Below are 20,689 nucleotides of genomic sequence, written 5' to 3' on the forward strand. Positions count from 1 at the left end.
AGACAGAGAGAGAGCATGAACAGGGGAGGGTCAGAGAAAGAGGGAGACACACAGAATCTGAAACAGGCTCCAGGCTCCGAGCTGTCAGCACAGAGCCCGACGCAGGGCTTGAACCCACGGACTGCGAGATCATGACCTGAGCCGAAGTCGGACGCTCAACCGACTGAGCCACCCAGGCGCCCCTTATTTATTTATTTTGAGAGAGCAAGTGAGCAAGTGAGAGCGAGGGAGGCGCAGAGAGAGAGGAGAGGGAGAAAATCCCAAGCATGCTCCGCGTGTTGTCAGCACGGAGCCCAATGCGGGGCTCGAACCCACAAACTGCCAAGACCGTTACCTGAGCCGAAATCAAGAGTTGGTGGCTTAACTGACTGAGCCACCCAGCAGCCCCGGTCTTATATTTTTCAATATAGATTCCTACTACTTAATAAGCACTCATTCACCCAATCGGAAACAAGAAGTACAGGAAGAGGCAAGGGAGTTGACCCTGGAATAAAAACAGGCTCCATAAAAACAGGCTCCAAGTTATTCACTAACAAAAAATATCAAATAAATAGCCCTATACCTGTATTGCTAGGTCATTTTCTATAATTTTCAGATTAAGGAAACCCATTACAGATTAATTTAACCCATTGTAAATTAAGAAATCCTTTTGGACCAACTTCACAGAGAAGCTAACTTTAGAGCACACACACACAGTGTGACTAAATAAAAGTGCATTATGGGAAAGGACATAGTATGTTCCATAACAACTGGGATAGGAACTCAACTAGTGAGATGAACAAACCCACATGTCCAGCATCCAATCAAAAATGCCAGATATGTAAAAAAGCAGGAAATTATGGCCTGTAACCAGGACAATTACCAATTTATTTAAAACACCAATATACCATGTGGTAGACATAAAGAATTTTTTAAAAATCCAAATCATACTCCAAGGAATGAAAATTCAGCAGCAGAGATGAAAAATGCACTGATAGCATTAATAGCAGACACTGCAGAAGCAACCTATTTACAAAGACATAGTAATAGAAACTATTCAAAATGAAATGCAGAAAAACACCGGAAAAAAAAAATGAATTGTAAGACAAGATCAAGTGGCCAGCACACATGGAAGTGGTGGCCCAGAAAAGAGAGTGTGTTTTAAGGAGGGGAGGTGGAGTGAGAAACAGTATCTGAAGAAGTACTAAGCACGTAACTCCTAAATTGGGTGTAGATCCAAGAAAACTCAATCAGGAGCAATGAGAATAAACACGATGAAAACCACGTCAAGGAGCATCATAATCAAACAGCTCAAAACGAGTTATGAAGAAAATCTTAAAAGCATCCAAAGAAAATAAGACCCATGCTATAAAAATGCACAGTTAAGAATGACAACCGACCTCATGAAGGACAACGGGAGATGACAGTGCAAGGAAACCCTTGAAAGACTAACAGGAGAAAAGTGACAGCCTCGAATCCCACACCCAGCAAAAGCATTTTCCAAAACAAAGGCAAAAGAAAGACTTCCTTGGGCATACAAAAGCCGAGAATGCATCACCGGCAGATTAGCCCTGCAAGAGATGCCAAACAGAGTCTTTCAGACCGAACAAAATTGATACCAGATAGAAATTTGGATCTACTAAAAGCAATGAAGAGCAGAACAGTAAATACATGTGCAAATATAAAACACATTTTTAATTTTTTATATTTCATTCTTATTTTATTTCTTAATGTTTATCTTTGAGAGAGAGTGAGTGAGCAAGCATGCTAGCAGGGCAGGGGCAAAGAGAGAGGGAGACACAGAATCCCAAGCAAGCTCCAGGCTCGGAGCTGTCAGCACAGAGCCCGACGTGGAGCTCGAGCTCATGAACCTCAATATCATGACCGGAACTGAAGTCAGACGCTTAACCAACTGAGCCACCCAGGCACCCCTTAGTTGTTGTTTTTTTTTTTTTTTTTTTAATTTATCCATTTATTTTGAGAGACAGAGAAAGAGAGAAAGAAAGAGAGAAAGAGGAGGGGGAGGAGCAGAGAGAGAGAGTGACAGAGAATCCCAAGCACGCGCCACATTGGCAGCACACAGCCCAACGTGGGGCTCCAACCCAAGAATCATGAGATCATGACCTGAGCCAAAACCAAGAGTCAAATGCTTAATTGACTGAAGAACCCAGGAGCCCCCATTTTTACTCATTAAAGCAAAAATGATAAAAAAGGTATAGTTCATAACATATATAAAAGTTAAATATATGACAACAGTTATTCAAAAGCCAGCAGGGAGAAAATGGAAAAATACTGTGGTAAGGTTCTCATCTTATACTTGAAGTTCTATTATACTATTTGACAGTAGACTATCATAACTACAGAAGTGTAAACACTACAGCAATCACCAAAAAAGAAAGTATAGCTAATAACCCAATAAGGGAGATTAAATGGAATTCTAAAAAGAACCAGTTCAAAAGAAAGCAGGAGGGGTGTCTGGGTGGCTCAGTCGGTTAAGTGTCAGACTTCAGCTCGGGTCATGATTTCACGGTTCGGGAGTTCGGGCCCCACATCGGAGTCTCTGCTGTCAGCACAGAGCTGGCTGCAGGTCCTCTGCCCTCCCCGCTCTCTCTGCCCCTTCCACACTGGTTGTCTCTATCACAAAATAAATAAATAAATAAACTTAAAACGGGCAGGAAAAGAGAAAAAGGCAAGCAAAGAAAAAATGGAACAAGTGGTAAACCGATACCAAAGTGTTAGCTTTAAACTGAACCATACTGAACTATGCATTATATATAAAGAGCCAAAGCATGACCATCAAAAGGCAGAGATTCCCCCATTAGATAAAACAGCAAGATTCAATTACAGTCGACCCTTGAACAACGCCGGTTCAAACTACGTGGGCACACTTATATAGATTTTTTCTGATAAATACAATCTAGTCCTATAACTATTTTCTCTGAGGATTTTTAAAATAACATTTTCTCTCCATAGCTTACCCTATTATAAGAATACAGTATATAATATAGACAACATACAATGTGTGTTAATTGATTGTTTTTGTTATTGGTAAGTGCTCCACTCAACAGTAGACTATGAGTAGTTAAGTTTGGAGGGAATCAAAATTTAAATATGGATTTTTTTTTTTTTTTTACCATACGGGGTGTCAGTGCCCCTAACACCCACATTGTTCAAGGGTCAACCGTATATTCTGTCCATAAGAAACACACTTTAAATATAAAAGAACCAAAATATCAATGTACATCCAGCATTAGAAAGGTATTCAATCTGAAGGACATCAGAAATCTCATCTCTGGTGCTCGCTTTGTGACACATATACTGCAATCGGGACGATACAGAGAAGATCAGCATGGCCGCTTCACAAGAATGACGCCCAAACTCATGAAGCGGTCTGTTTTTTCCAACAAGATATAAAAAGAAAAAAAAGAAGAAGAAGAAGAAGAAGAAATCGGATCTCTGTTGAGAGGGGAGAACAGTGCTCACAAGCCACTCCGTTTCTTTCACAGATGAAACTAGGCTGTGACGTCAGGAGTCAGGACAAGCGGTCCTCTCGGATGAGAGGACTGCAAGATGGTAACAGGAGAGGGGGTAAGAGATGCTGATAACGTCTTTCTTGGTCTCATCCAAATATCCAGCAAATTGTGCACTTACGATTTGTTCGTTTTCCTGTATGTATCATTCAATCAAAAATGAAATTAAAACCTTTAACTGCGTTGGAAATAAGATTCGCTAAGCAACTTCTGGAGTGATCATCTGGAAACTCGGGTACCTGATACCAGGATAAGGGGTCCTGTCCCAGAGGAGCAATCCCAGCATCAGTGTCATCAGGGAGGAATACTCCCTGTTATACACATTCTGTTTATTCATCAGTGCACTAGACGCTGAAAGATATCCATAACTAACATTCTTATCGACATGTACCCAAAACACCGGTACGGCTGCTGTCACTGTTACTCCTTTATCCTCTGCTACTACAACCACTGCTGTATGCTGAACGCCAGCGACATGCCAGCAACGGTGACAGACGACAGCTCTCTTCGATGACTAAACCATCACAATACCTCCACAACGTCCCCATTCCACACCTGAAGAAACTGATGCGCGTCAGTGCCATGTCATGTGATCCCAACATTTACATATGTCATGGAGTTTTTCTCCTACAGTCATTACAAATAGTAGCTAAACTTTTAGGATTAAAAATGGAGTACACATGGAGGTCAAAACATTTCTTAAAATAATGCATACACTTTGTGTATGAAATATGAATTTGATTCTTAATAGAATTTTTCTTATTACAAATACAATATTTAAACAGGCTTGCCTATATCAGAAATTGGGAAAGTGTCTCACAGGGTTATTTATATGTTAATTAAATATAGTGTGATAAAGAGATTCACTGCTGTTACAGACAAGTATTTACATATTAATGAAATCTTGACTGGAAAAGACATTGTGTGATCAAGAAGAATTATAGGGACTATTTCCCTAAGGTAATTCAACCATTCAGAAGATGTTATAATCTACTTAAGGATCACATGTACTGAATTATTGGTCAGGAGACTTAAACTTTGGAGGAAAATGAATAATGAAAGAAAAATCTCATCTCCATGAAAAGAGTATCATTACCACTAGCTAATGCTGAATTTAGTAACAGATTTTTAGGAGAATGTATTAGTTTAAAAAAAAAAAGTGCCCCCTCAAAAAGATCTTAATTTCAAATAAATCAGAAACTTTAACTGTATTAAGCCATATTAAAAACATTGGACAATGTTACATATACATATGTAAAATGATAATGCAATTAAAATTATTTTTAAAATAATTCCCTATTTCAGCATATATTTCAACTAATGCCTTTCAAATTTTCTGCCTGAAGGCAGGAATAGCAATCCCTTCTCTGCTTATCCCATAAACATGCTGTGAGAATTACATGTGAAACGTAAAACTGGTTTGTAAATTTAAAAAAAAAAAAAAAAAAAGAGTCCCATGCTCCAAACAGGAAATGAACAAATCAGTACACCTTTATTTCTTTACTACTTCTCAGAGTACCAAATACACAACAAGTATCAACACACTATCCAAGGCCCATACAAATTCCTCTGAAATAAGATTCACTTCTACCTTCTTAATCAAGGAAATTGTCCTAAATCCATTTTGTGGTTTTAAATAATCAGAAAGACAAAAACTAATGGAGTCAAGATCTAACGTGCCCACAGTGCCAGGAGACATGCAAACCAATCGCCCCACTTCCAGCCCCAGACCCTATTCCCAGACAGTTGAGGTGACGAGCCTTTCCTTTCTGATCCAAACGCCAAGTTATCCTTGGATCCAGAAAGTGCCAACATATCCAACATTTGTAGAGGACTCTATATTCTTCTGTACTGACAGTCACCACAGAAGACCAGATACTTATTCTAAGCCTAAATACAACCCAATGTATTGTTCTTTGTTCACAGCAGTTCAGAAATAAACTGTACATATGGGAATTGAATTCTGATTAGGTAACTAATCAACTTTTCAATGTGAAAGGGAAAAGAAACACTTTTATTTTTCTCTTGAGAATCAAACAAATGAATGCAATGCCCCAATTTTTTCCATAATTATTTCATCATCCAGGCTACAGTTTAGATAATATTTCCATTACAACAACAAAAATATGGTGGGAATGACCAATAGAATGACCAACAGAAACCACTTTTTAAAAATTTCAGAGGAGAAAAAAGAAATCTTTATGAACAAGAGCAAGCTACATAAAAACATAAAAAGAGATTCCTGATTGTTTTACTGGAAATCCTCTGCATTAATTCATTTCAACTAACAAATTAATTGGCAACATCTTTTGTACCCTGTGACTAAACAGTATAACACAGGTAAAGAAAGACTCAGGTAAAGACTGGGTAGGTAAAACAACTTCATGTTAAATATTCAGATGACTCTTTCCTCTTTGAACTTCCCAATATCAAAATCACACTCAACTTTCAAGATCTAGAGAAAACCTTCCCTCTTCCAAGAAGGCTTTCCTTCCAATAATAAGAGAATATTATGAGCAATTATATGCCAATAAGTTGGGCAATCTGGAAGAAATGGACAAAGTCCTAGAAACATGTAAACTACCAAAACTGAAACAGGAAGAAACAGAAAATTTGAACAGATGGATAACCAGTAAAGCAATTGAATGAGGAATCAAAAATCTCCCAAAAAACAAGAATCCAGGGCTGGATGGCTTTCCAGGGGAATTCTACCAAACATTTAAAGAAGAGTTAACACCTACTCTTTAGAAGATATTCCAAAAAATAGAAATGGAAGGAAAACGTCCAAACTCGTTCTACAAGGCCAGCATTACAGCATTACCTTGATTGCAACACCCAAGACCCCACTAAAAACGAGATCTATAGACCAACTTCCCTGATGAACACGGATGCAAAAATTCTCAACAACATACTAGCCAACCAGATTCAACAACACATTAAAAGAATTATTCACTATAATCAAGTGGGATTTATACCTGGCAGGGCTGGTTCAATATCTGCAAAAAAATGTGACACATCACATCAATAAAAGAAAGCATAAGAACCACATGATCCTCTCAACAGATGCAGAGAAAGCATTTGACAAAACATGGCATCCTTTCTTGATAAAAACCCTCAAGAAAATAGAAATAGAAGGATCATACCTCAAGATCATAAAAGCCATATATGAAAGACCCACCGCTAACATGACAGGGATGTCCACTCTCAACAATGTTATTCAACATAGTGTTGGAAGTCTTAGCCTCACCAATCAGACAATACCAAGCAACAAAAAGCATCCAAATCAGCAAAGCAGAAGTCAAACTTTTACTCTTCACAGATGACATAATAATCCACGGGGAAAACTCAAAAGACTCCACCAAAAAACTGTTTAAACTGATCCATGAATTCAGCAAAGTTGTAGGACATAAAATCAATGTACAGATATTGGTTGCGTTTCTATACACCAATAATGAAGTGGCCGAAAGAGAAATCAAGGAATCAATCCCATTTACAATTGCACCAAAAACCATTAAATTCCTAGGAATAAACCTAACCAAAGAGGTGAAAAATCTATATGCTGAAAACTATAGAAAACTTATGAAAGAAACTGAAGACGACACAAAAAAAATGGAAAAATACCCCATGCTCATGGATTGGAAGAACAAATGTTGTTAAAATGTCGATACTACCCAAAGCAACCTACATATTCAATGCAATCCCTATCAAAATAACACCAACATTCTTCACAGAGCTAGAACAAACAATCCTAAAATTTGTATGGAACCAAAAAAGATCCCAAAAAGCCAAAGCAATCCTGAAAAAGAAAACCAAAGCTGGAGGCATCCCAGTTCTGGACTTCAAGATGTATTACAAAGCTGTAATTATGAAGACAGTTTTATGTGAAGACACAAAAACAGACAGATCAATGGAAAAGCACAGAGAACCCAGAAATGGACCCACAAACCTCTGGCCATCTAATCTTTGACAAAGCAGGAAAGAATATCCAATGGAATAAAGACAGTCTCTTCAGCAAATGGTGCTGGGAAAACTGGACAGAAATATGCAGAAAAATGAACCTGGACCACTTTCTTACACCATACACAAAAATAAACTCAAAATGGATGAAAGTCCTAAACTTAAGACAGGAAGCCATCAAAATCCTAAAGGAGAAAACAGGCAAAAACTTCTTTGACCTTAGCCGCAGCAACATCTTACTCAACATGTCTCCGGAGGCCAGGGAAACAAAAGCAGAAATGAACTATTAGGACCTCATCAAGATAAAAAGCTTCTGCACAACAAGGGAAACAAAAACAAAATTGAACTATTAGGACCTCATCGAAATAAAAAGCTTCTGCACAGCAAAGGACACAATCAGCAAAACTAAAAGGCAACCAACAGAATGGGAGAAGATACTTGCAAATGACATATCAGATAAAGGGTTAGTATCCAAAATCTATAAAGAACTTACCAAACTCAACACCCAAAACACAAATAATCCAGTGAAGAAATGGGCAAAAGACATGAAGAGACACTTTTCCAAAGAAGACATCCAGATGGTTAAGAGACACATGAGAAAATGTTCAACATCATTCATCATCAGGAAAATACAAATCAAAACCACAATGAGATACCACCTCACACCAGTCAGAATGGCTAAAATTAGCCACTCAGGCAATGACAGATGTCGTCGAGGATATGGAGAAAGAGGAATCCTTTTGCACTGCTGGTGGGAATGCAAACTGCTGCAGCCACTCTGGAAAACAGTATGGAGGTTCCTCAAGTAATTAAAAACAGAACTACCCTATGACCCAGCAATTGCACTACGAGCTATCTATCCAAAGACTACAGGTGTGCTGTTTTGAAGGGGCACATGCACCCCAATGTTCATAGCAGCGCTATCGACGACAGCCGAAGTATGGAAAGAGCCCAAATGTCCACTGACAGATGAATGGACAAAGAAGATGTGGTATGTATATACATATGAAATCTTGCCATTTGCAACAACGTGGATGGAACTAGAGGGTATCATGGTCGCTATCAAATTGGTCAGAGAAAGACAAGTATCCTATGACTTCACTCATGTGTGGAATTTAAGATACAAAACAGATGAACATAAGGGAAGGGAAGCAAAAATAATATAAAAGCAGGAAGGAGGACAAACCATAAGAGACTCTTAAATACTGAGAACAAACTGAGGGTTGCTAGAGGGGGTATGGGCAGTGGGTGGGCTAAATGGGCAAGGGGCGTTAAGGAGGACACCTGTTGAGATGAGCACTGGGTGCTATATGTAAAGGATGAATCACTGGATTCTACTCCTGAAATCATTATTGCACTATATGCTAACTAACTTGGATGTACATTAAAAATAAATATTTTTAAATATTAATTAATTTAAAAAAGTAAACTTCTGCCTAATCTTTCAGTTGTGAAGAATGGAAATAATGTCATCTGACCTCTTTAAGGACAAATTACTAATCATTTAAGTTATAAGGCAAATCAATTTGACCTAAATCAAATCTGTCCTACTTGGAATTTTAATAAAATGCATATTGATGTTTTGCTATTTTAGGACCTAATTTTTATGTTATTGTAATTACAGAAAAAGGCTCCATGTGTGGCTATTCAAACACAAGTGTTAGAAGATATATTAGATACATTTTAGATATATTCCAAGCTCCCTTCAGTTTGCACACCCTATTTATCACCAAGAGGTGGAGAAGAGGCTCTCCACAGCGAGTCCAGCAATAACGGTAACGTCACCTTGCATCTCAAACTAGAGTTAGTTCGTCCTCATCCTAGTCTTTGTTTGAGAAGTACTTTCGCAGCATAAACAGAAACATGACCCAGAGATGGCAAGCCACTCTAAGCCCTATTTAATTGTAATATTAATTTCACTGAAAGTATGGGAGTATGCCTTGAGGATATTATGCTAAGTGAAATAAAAGAATCATAAAAAGACAAATACTGCATGACTCCACTTTTATGAGGCACCCGAGAGTAAGCAACTTCACACAGACACTGAGCAGAATGCTGGTGGGTCAGGGGCTGGGTTGGGCAGAAAATGAGAGTTGTTCAACGGGTGCAGAGTTCCATGAGGGTAAAAAGAGTTCTGGAAATTGGTTGAACAAGGTGAACAGACCTACTATGGAAATGTATGCTGAAAAATGGTTAAAATGGTAAACCTGATGTTGTATGTTTTTTTACAATTAAAAATTTTTTCTTGAAAAATAAAAGCCTTATAATGGTCAAATGGTCTTAAAAGTCCCTGCACTTAACAAAGCCAAAAATATGCAAAGCTCAAAATACGATTTACAAATGCAAGACAGATCTAGTCATTCTGAATCGGACTACTGAAGAACACAATCGGTCTATCATCATGCTGCGTTACCAAGTGGGGCAGAGAGCACCAGAAAGGGATTCAGGCCTAGGAAAAGCAGGAATGATTCAGGGTTCGCAAGGGAATAAAACGTCAGGGACAAACACGAGTTAAAGTACGCGCGGCACAAAAAGATCCCAGGTCTGCAGGTCACAGGAAGAATGCTTCCGCCCATTAGGTGCTCGTACAACTTATGCTGTTTTTGCAAGGTGGCTCCAAAGGAATGCAGGCGAAAGTGGTTTCCAATTTCTATGCTCTAGAAAAAGAGCAGTTTCTAAATAGCCAGGTATATACGGACATGGGATGCGGCTGACCTCCCAGATGATCTAAATAGCTGATCACTTCACATCTTTTAGGCAGCCCCTTCGGATGTTAGCCTTAACGGTGCGTCACATAAATTGCTGTGGAACTAAAGGCAGACAATGATTAGAAGTCAACAAATAATTCTTACAATCACAAATTCAGAAAAGAAATTAGAAACGTCAACACATTTTTTATGGTTCACACAAGTACAATCTATCCACATGTTATAGCACACTTTCGCGGTCCAACCTCCAATCGCCAAATAATTAACAAAACTCAGATAATTATAAGCAAACTAACTGCCAAGTTACCACAGTAACAGCTCGTCTAGGAGACAAATGTAGTGTGCCGGGTAACTGGAGAGCCTACTTCCATCAACAGAGTTTTACCACTTACAATTATAAAATAGTTTAAATACAGTAATATCCCCAAATACACTAAATAATGGAATCTTTCCTTCCTGATTCTGGAAATAACCCAGGAATATAAATATGAATATCAATTTTCATTATCTAGCAAATACATGTGTCAAAGAATTTCCTGACTGACAGATATTGAACGAAGTTTATTTCCACATATTAAAAGCAAATGAAATCTTAATGCAACGTGGTATCCTGGATTGGATTCGAAAACAGAAAAAGCGTATTAGTAGGAAAACTAATTATAGCCAAATAAATCTGTCATTTAGTTAGCAGTATTGTGCAGTCGGTTCTGCTATCCTGTTTTGAAGATGCAAATTTGTTCCAGTGATAGATATGAGGGAACAACTTGGGCATAACACAAGTTTTGCATTTGCTGATGCCAAATTTCATCCCCAAGAAACACTAGGTGCACACAGAAAACCGAACCCAGCCATGTCAGGCTACGCGTGCAGAGACACCCAGACAGTCACCAGCAACCTCGGATCACACACTACGTTAGGAAGCCCCCATCCACATCTGGTGACACCACTTTCCACCAGATTTCCAACCACCCTCTTCCTCCACTTCCCAGTGACGCAGGACCTGCAACTCTCCCGACACCCACTTCCACGTGCAAAGTCCTTCTAAGGTCTTTTTCAACATAAGCGCCGTATTTTAGTATTTGTGTGCCTATTAACCCTTTAACACATGTAAACAGTGTTAGTTAGGACTTTCATTTAGGTTCCTTTTTTTTACCGAACAAAGTGTTTGAGTCCTGGACCGCTAACCCCACTGTTCCCATAAGCCCTGTGGTTTTCACTGCAGGATCCCACACAGTGATTTTAGGAATGTATAGGTCATGTTATAGCAGAACTGACTATTCCAGGGATAAGTTCTCAGTTTTGACAAATGTGCTATGATTATATAGGAGAAAAGGGAAGCTAAGTGAAGGGTATCCAGAACTCCCTGTATTTTCAACTTTTCTGGAATTATAAAAATATGCCAATAAGTTTAAAACAGGAAGCACGTGAAGTATACAAGGCCAAGGTGCTAATATAGGATTCTACCCCAACAATAGTTGCTAACACTTAAGTAGCATTTATTTGGTGCCAAGCAATGCATTAGCTCAGTAAACATTCTCACAACGCTGAGGACAATTCATGTCCATTTTACAGGTGAGAAGACCAAAGTGCATTTAAGAAAGTTATCCAAAGACATGAACTAGGCACTCGGGCTCTAATAGCAAAGCTCCTACTCCTCTTCTGCTATGCTACTTCAACAGACAACCGTTCAAAATACCACTTCTTAAACTAGGTTACTTCCACCATTCTGGAAAAGATTCTACACTAGGGAAAGAGGCATAAAATGAAAAATCTAAATAATCTTTCTAAAACATGCCAGAAGTAACAAAAATCCCCAAAATAAACAAGAATTTCTTTTATAAAAATCTCTATTAACACATATTGTGGGAGCTAATGAAGACAGTAAGAAATGTCACCTTTGTACTTTCATACAGTCAAGTACACTATAAAGTGGAAACATTTTATAGCAATGATAAACTAAGGATAGACAGCTAATAAAAGGATGTGGCATCTATGATGGAAAACATAATTTCAAAGTTTAACAAAACCTGGTCACATTTCATCATCGTCAAACACACATGACAATTTAAGAATGACAATATATAACACAAGAATACCACACGCCACAGAAGTTTCCCAGCAATCATAATCATCAAATTTGGTTAGATCAAAACTGGTTAACCAAACTTTGGTTAAATGTCAAAGCAAAAGTTCTGCCTACTGGATCTCAACACAGGGTAGGTAACAGGTCAATTTGCTGGCATAACCTACTATCACTTTCCAAAATATTACACAGCTTGAACTCTAAAATGCAAAACGCTACCTACCCTCCCATGTACATTCTACACAGGAGAACAAGACACGAGGTTCTTCCCTTACGGATTTGATATTCAAATACTCATTCATTCATTCAACAAGTATTTACTGAGTACCTACAATGTGCCAGGCAATCTTCTAAGTGCAGGGCGGGTAAGGAAGGGAAAACACACAAAATCCCTGTCCTACTGGGGCTGCTGTTTTACTGGGGTGGGCAGGGGGCGGGGGGAACAAAATAAATGAGTAGAACACAAACTAAAGTAGGAGTGATAAATGCTAGGAAGAAACTAAAGCACGAAAGGAGGATTTAAAGTGAGGGTAAAATCGTAAACAGGATGGCCGAGGGAGATCAGATAAAGTGGAGAAGACAAACGACCACATAATATGTTAGGTGTGAGTGCGATGGAGAAAAACCGGGTCGGGCAAAAGCTGTGGGAGGGAGCGGAGGCTACCTGCAGAGAGTGGTCAGAGAAGGGGTTTCTGAAGAGGGAGCCTTTGAGGGGAGACTCAGAAGGAAGTAGGAGGCCCAGTCACATGAAGATCTAGGAGAAGGGCACACCAGGCAGGAGGCACACTGGCCACAAAACCAGCCCCACGGCCGAGGCAGGGTGGCAATTTAAGGGACAATGAGAGGCTCGTGTAGGCAGGAGGGAGAAAACGGGGGACTGTATGCCCTTACCCTGACAGCAAGCTGAAGACTGAGCAGAAGTTACACAGCCATTCTGCATTTTGGGAGCCACACATTTAGAGTTCAGCGACTTGTTTCAAAGCAATTTAACAGATTATTGAAAAGTCATTATTACTTGCAAAATACAAGTTGAGACAATGAAGGGCACTTTGTAAAGCAGGATGAGCCGGGGGCTCTGTGGCTGAACAGTACATACAGCCAGGAAAAAAAAAAGGCATGTGCACAGAAAGTTCTACAGTCCTTGAAGGCAGTAAATGAGGAAGTGGGAAGATCATGTTACTAGTTTTCAAACACTGCAACTGAGGGGGTTAAAAAAAAAAAAAAAAAAAAGGCAGAAAAAGCTTCAAATGTATTTAGAGTCTTTTCGGCTCATTTCTTGCTCAGTTTGAAAGCGTGATGCTGTTAGCAGGAATTTCTGTTGATATATAAAACATACCTGATTAGTCCTGTGGAAGAACAATATTTTACGTGCTTCGGAATCCCTCCCATAGTGCCAGGCACAGGGATGGTGTTCAGCAAACAGTGAGCGGGGAAGTAGAGGGGAACACTCATACTCCAACAAAACAGACACTTTGTGTTCATCTGACTTGAAAGTGATTTAAAAATAAACAAACACCGAGTATTCAAACAAGAATAAACTTCCTCAAAAAGGAAACAATTCCTATAACTAGATCTTCCTGATCCAGGCATCCCTTAGAGTAGAACTTCAAACAGGGTAGAAGAACAGGGCTTCACCCACAGGCTAAAGGAGCAACGGAGTTGTGAATGAAGGCCATGGGAGCCTTGGTGGAACGTTCACCAGGGCGCCTCGGTTGTTAAAGGTGAAGTATATTCTACCGCACTCCCGTCAGGACAGCTTTTGGTCTCTTTTATAAACGGCCACAAGGCGGATCTACTTTATCCAGTCAGCAAACATTTTCAGACACTCTACTGCACAGGTACAAACCTGGACTGTGAGGATCCAAAACTAAGTAAGAGATGGTCTGTGCCTTAAAGAGTTGGTTTCGGGCTTCGGGTTGGATATTTATTAAAGATGGAACAAGAGGGAGAAGAGCAGAAATGAAAATGACTGAAATATATTGTAAAAGGGGTTATGCTACAAGACCAAACAAAACGATCAGAACACAGGAAAAGGAGGACGTCTATGGAAGAGGCTCCTAGAAGAGGCCCCGCCCTGCTGGATGTCCCGCAAAATTACGAGGAGACACAGACACAGGTTACTGTTAAAACCTATTATTTTCCCTCATGTTTTCCACCTGGAGCAAAATATACTCAACATGACCTTGAGAAACAAAAATTAAGCAAAAAAAACCAAAAAACAAAAAACTTTAACTATATTCATTTTAAACACATGGAGAAAGTAAAGACTCATAAGAAACCAATCTTTTCAAAGTTTGTCTAAGCAACACATCCCAACACAATGATCCCACGTAACTTTATCTTCTGATTACCACCCCCCAAAACACCACAGCACTACAATATGATATACCTAACGTATTTCTTGCAATTTAACTTGGTAACGGCAGCTCCAGTAAAGGAACCACGGGCATTCAGAGATAATCCAGCGCTGGGCATTTAAAACTATTTTGCAAACCAATTCTGAAATTTCAGAAAATCGTATGGCTAAGCAGACATCAGAAGACGACAACCAAAAAGGAACTCAAATTACTTTAAAATTTTTTTTTGAAACAGTAGCACCCTCTTTACTTTTAAGGGATAGCCCTTTATGTATACTAACAATTTACAGTAGAAAAAAGTCATCTATTAATATTAGATCTATTTTTGCCAAGGGGCAGAAAATAAATTATATTCTAAAACACTTGTAAATATAAATTCACAAAATGCATTTTACATATCACTATACAGGGGTAAAAGAAATATGAAGATGAAAAGAGCACCTCAAGCTTCTTTTTGTTCACTTCTATCATCAAAAGACTTTTTTTTTTTTTTTTAGCTTTCAGAGAAAAGCAAACAAAAAAAAAAAAAAAAGAAAGAAAGAAAAGTTCGTGTTCATTAAATTAAGGTCATCCTGTTAAGCTAGATGCATTTTGGCTTTGAGATCATTTAAAAATAAAATAGAAATAATTTTATAATCAGAAAAAAAGTTTAAGATTACATTAAAATTACTTTTGTTTAATACAGATTATTCAGCATGAGACAAAACACTTATTATTTAGAAAGAAGATAAAATTCAGTAAACAAAGTCACATACCAAGCTTCAGGCAGCAAGACAGAATATTCATGTGGAGAAGTGGTCTCTGGGAAGTTGGAGAGAATCGCGAGGCGATGAGGAAGCAGGTCTGATCCATGATAAGTGAACAGAATTTCTAGGGCTTGTACGTTACTTTCCTGTACAAACGGCAAGGGTTAAGTTTCCAATGTAAACCTCAGAAAAAAAGGAATGATTTTGTAGGACAATATCCAAAAACCTAAAATTAGCTCATTATGCAGTTCTGACATAAAAGGTACTTTGAAATATTTCCAATTCTTCCTAGTCTGCACCATGTATCTCAATCTAATGCTATGAAAATTACTTATTTTTAAAACTCAGAATGATGAATAAACATTTTTAAAAATATAGTTCCAGGAGTGCCTGGGTGGCTCAGTCGGTTAAACACTCAATTCTGGCTCATGTCATGATCTCACGGCTCATGGGTTGAAGTCCCGCATCGGGCTCTATGCTGACAGCTCAGAACGTGGAGCCTGCTTCAGATTCTGTCTCCCTCTCTCTCTGCCCGCCCCCCCTGCCCGAGCCTGGCCCTCCCCCATTCATGCTCACTCTCTCTCTCTCTCTCAAAAATAAACAAACATTAAAAAACTTTTTTTTAAATATGGTTCCATTTTCTCTACATTAATACTACAACAAAAATGAAATAATGGCAAATGCATGCAATAACATTAACCAAACGGCTCAGAGACTTAGAAAGTGTTAATAACCATAATTCTTTTATTTACAAAAAAGAAATTACCCGAGCATAAGTTCTTGCCGAGAGAACAATATTCTGATTCCTGAACTTCTTAAAGAATTCAGCATCATACCTCTGTTCAGATGCATGAGGTACTCCCAGGATTTCCTGAGGGGAAAGAGCGACTTGATAATGAAAAGGCTTTTAAATATGGGTGACAAGAAAATATTAAAAAACCTTTACAACTCTGCCTCCCTAAATAAATAAGCCCTGAATTAATTAAACTATCAACTGTTAACTGAAGTAGTACATCTGCATTCTTGCCTTTATTGTGAAAATGGCTGTATTTATAAATGCTGTTAATACAAAGGAAAATTAAAAAGTAAATGAAATAGGCAGTAAAAAATTCATTAGAGTAGGACAACCAAAACCCACCACCTGCTAAAAGCAAATAAGCAGCCATTATACACAGCTGTGTGGGACAAGCACCTGTGTCTGTAGGGGAACTTTAGATTAACCCCACTGCTGCTGGTGATCTAGCAAAATGCAGATGGAACCATTCATTCGTTCCACAAATATTTATCGAGTGTCCACTAGGTGCCAGGGGCGCTGTGACAGGCAGCAGTGATACAATGAACAATACACTTCCCCTGCCGTCCAAATTGCTTAAAACCTAGTAGGGAAGACAAATGAGCAGCTAGGAACAGAGAAAGGGAAACACGCACACACAGGAAAGGTGCTACGAAACTAGTTTTGGGAGGACGGGGAAGGCTTCCCAGAAGTGGCACCGAAGCTGAGACGTAAAAGACAAACGGGAAGGAGTCAGCCAAGGAAACTGCAAGTGCAGATCTCCCCACTGCCACGTAGGACACAGGGCTCACATCTGCCATGTTTCACGCTGAACCCCAGATACCCAGCAGACTGCTTTCACATAATAACCGGTAAATCATTTGTTGACTGAATCAATTTACTGAGGTAGGAAAGAGAGAAGAATGAGGAGGTGTGGAGGAGGTGAGGGAGGGAGGATGGAGGGTTGAGAAGGTCACTTGCAAACATGTTGGGTTTGGAACTTTAGCAAGTCTAAAAGAAGCTTCCCAGAAGGCAAGTGGATAGATAGATCTGGAGTTCTGGGGTAAGGTATGCGTTATGTAGAGGATGTATTGTAATTAATACAAAAGTGACTATGACTTTTGGGATGAGCACTGGGTGTTGTATGGAAACCAATTTGACAATAAACTTCATATATTGAAAAAAAAAACAAAAAAACAAAAGTGACTATGATTTCGAGGGGGATTAAGTTGAATGAAAGCAGCCTTAAGGAGCAACATCATTTAAAGGATCGACCAAAAAAACCAAAAAGTAGAGTAGTGGGGGCGAGAGGAATCTGCACCTGAAAAGTAGACGGAGGAGCCAGAGAAGGAAGGGGGAGGGGGAAGAGTTTAACACATACTCATGGAAACCAAAAAAGCAAGCCAGCATTTCAAAAGTGTTCTCCGCTCCCCGACCTCATCCACAACAGTCATTTCCTTTATTCCCTCAGTTACACATCCTAGGACCGCCCTGGATCTTTCTTACCAAGAAGGAACTCTCTGGACGCCTCCACGTCAAGCACCAGACTTGTGAGCGACTGCTCCTTCCACCCACCCAGTCCCTGGCATTCCAGCAACTCCTCAGCCTCACTGACACATCCAATCCACCGACCCTAGGCTTTTTACCTGCTCTCTCTCCTCAAAGTCTCTTATCCCTTCTAACCAACTTAATCCCTGGCCCATCATTATACAGAGATTTCTTTAATCCCTTGCTTCTTTCCCTTTATCATATTCACCTGGCAAAACCTAATCCTCAGTCAAAGGCAACTATGAACCCTGATTACAAGTTACCCGAAGTCTCTGTAGAAATACCACAAAACCAAGCTGACAGTTCTCATTTCCAGATCTCAACACCGTTAGGGTCCCGATTCAAACGAACTAACTGTAAAAACATGCGTGAGGCAACCTGGGAAAATTGAACGTGAGGCGGATATCAAATGATGTTAGGGAATTACTACTCATTTTGTTAGAAATAATACAGTGCTATTGTGGTTATTTTTTTAAAGTCTTTACCAATTACAGACACTACTTAAGTATTTACGGGCACAATGATAAGATGTCTAGGATTTGCTTTGAAATGACTAAGTGAAAGAAAAGGCAGGAGTGGAGAGTAAGATACAAGATTGGTAAAATGGTTGAAGCTGGGCAGTGAGTACATCCAGGCTCATTATACTCTTCTCTATATTTTAAAGAAGGTTTGAAATTTTATAAACTCAATTCAAACATGCTGTCCCACAAGGCTACACCATTTCCCTAACAGGCTTTCTCTCCTATTCTGTTAAGAACTTTTCCACAATTCTTTCGTTCTTTCCAAACCTCCATCACCTTATTCCCGTCTCCATTCTCGACTAAAAACTTGCTTCATATACTTTAACTGACACGATTAGATGGGAAAGCTCTCATTTTCCAACCCACTAACACTGTACATCTACCTGTACCGATGCCAATAGGATTTTCCTTCTGTCAGTTACAACAGAAAAATTACATACATCTGCTCCCAAAACAGCCTCAAACCCCACTCAAGCTCCGGATCCCATTTCTCCTGTTTCTACAATCATGCCATTATCTCTTCTTTCTTCTGTTCAGTAAATTCCTCCTCACCCTCCACCGGTTCATTCCCATTAGTATACGAACAATACGTCTTCTTCCTTCCATGAAAAAAAAAAAAAAAAAACTCCTGATTTCATATACCCTGTAGCTACCCCCACCTTCTTGGCTCCCTTGAAACAAAATTTCTTGAAAGAGCTGCCCACAACCGTCTCCACTTACCCCCTTCCTGTTGTGTCCTAGACCCACTCAATCTCTAACAATTCAAGTTCTTACACGGCATGAAAGTCCTTTCATCATGTATCCAGAAGCTATTCTAACCACCCCTCCTCCTTCTGGTCTGTGCTGCCCCTCCGCCAAACCCCAAACGAGCTGTCTCTGCCAGGTGCACCCCATCTTCTTAAATGCCGCTAGGCCTTTCCTCATACAGCAGGCCGCTTATCAGCACGGGCTACTGAATACGAGAGACTTCATTAGGAGTTCTTGCTTTCTACTCAAATTACCTTCCTTCCCCAAGTCTCAGTTTTCGCATCCATAAAACTGCAAGGATAGTACCAGCCTCAAAGGACTGCTGAGAAATAATCTGGATTAAGTTCACAGCACAGTGGCTAAGTCCTCAACAAATGCGTTGGTATTTATTAAGGTATTGTCTGACCTACTGATTGCTTCAGCAAATATCTGCTGAGCTCCTCAACGAGCCAGGTATCAATCTGAGTTTAGGGATGTCACAGCAAACAAGACAAACCCCCTGTGCCTTTACGGAACTTCTACCATCATGTGCCCCTCATAGTAACCCCCCCCCCCCCGCCCCGCCCCTAAAACCCGCCTGCCTTTTTTTTAAGTACTAGTTGCACTATCACTTCCTTTGAGGCATCTTCTTGGGACACCCCCGGGACTCCACTACGCCCCCTCACCAGTTCTTTGCACATTATTATAGTCACTTAGCGCCTATAAAGTGAGGACTCCAGGAGGACAGCTCCCTATTCTTACCTCCACCTCCCGCATGACAGCTGGTACTTACCAGGCACTCGCGTGAACTTGAAATGAATCCATTTTTATCTAATTCATCACAGAATTAATAAAATAAGCTATGCACTATGATTAAAATGCAATGCCTGTCTCTACCGCTATCTAGCTGGTTAGCCACTGTATCTGAACATCTTCATTTTTAAGTTTGAATAGCCAAATTCATCAATTTCACCTACTTTTTGAAAGCTTAATTAGCCTAATTCACTAAGAAAGTGGCTCGACAAATACTTTAAAAAATGTAATAGTACTTCCTATTATCAAATCGGAAATATTACCAAATAGGAAATAGCAATTCAGTAACTAAAGGGCAATAAAAAAAAATTAACTGCATAGTCAAACTCTGAACATTTTATGGAACTCCTTAAGATCTCAAAATCAGTAAGATTTAGTAAAACAAAGGCTAGGAAAAAATAATAAACTATATCTGTACCGACTTCTGCAGTTCATAACACACTTTTATGTATTACCTCAAAATATAAGTCCAACACAGGATGCCTGGGGGGCTCAGTCAGTTATGCGTCCGACTCTTGGTTCCGGCTCAGGTCATGATCTCACAGTTCGTGAGTTCAAGCCCCACATGGGGATCTGTGCTGACAGCTCAGAGCCTGGAGCCTGCTTCGGATTCTGTGTCTCCCTCTCTCTCTGCCCCTCCCCCACTCATGCTCTGTGTCTCTCAAAAATGAATTAACGTTAAAAAAAAAATTTTTTTTAGAAGAAAAAGTCCAACACAGTAAAAGGTAGGCTTTAAAATAATATGGCCATCCAACAAACTAGCAGCAGTTACAGATAAAAGTATTTTCACTCTTATGTGGATCCTGAGAAACTTAACAAAGACTATGGGGGAGGCGAAGGGGAAAAAAAAAAAGAGAGGGAGGAAGGCAAACCATAAGAGACTTTTAAAAAACTGAGAACAGGGGCGCCTGGGTGGCGCAGTCGGTTAAGCGTCCGACTTCAGCCAGGT

The 20,689-nt window shown here is 39.5% G+C and overlaps 1 protein-coding gene and 1 non-coding gene across 4 annotated transcripts in view; one reads left to right on the forward strand and one right to left on the reverse strand.

Moving 5' to 3' along the window:
* The window catches only part of NBAS (NBAS subunit of NRZ tethering complex), a 333,323-nt gene that overhangs the window by 224,672 nt on the left and 87,962 nt on the right, over nt 1–20,689 (reverse strand). For all 3 annotated transcript variants that reach the window (XM_058682573.1, XM_058682572.1, XM_058682571.1), the window contains exons 20-21: nt 16,127–16,231; nt 15,370–15,506 (exon numbers count right to left, since the gene is read on the reverse strand). In XM_058682573.1, the coding sequence (XP_058538556.1) occupies nt 15,370–15,506; nt 16,127–16,231 (242 nt within the window). The remainder of the gene's footprint in view (nt 1–15,369; nt 15,507–16,126; nt 16,232–20,689) is intronic.
* LOC131486409 (U6 spliceosomal RNA) lies at nt 3,275–3,380 on the forward strand. The gene has a single exon (XR_009249320.1). It is a non-coding gene; the product is annotated as a U6 spliceosomal RNA (small nuclear RNA).

The sequence above is a fragment of the Neofelis nebulosa genome, chromosome 9, assembly GCF_028018385.1.
Source record: "Neofelis nebulosa isolate mNeoNeb1 chromosome 9, mNeoNeb1.pri, whole genome shotgun sequence".
NCBI classification, from domain to species: Eukaryota; Metazoa; Chordata; class Mammalia; order Carnivora; family Felidae; genus Neofelis; species Neofelis nebulosa.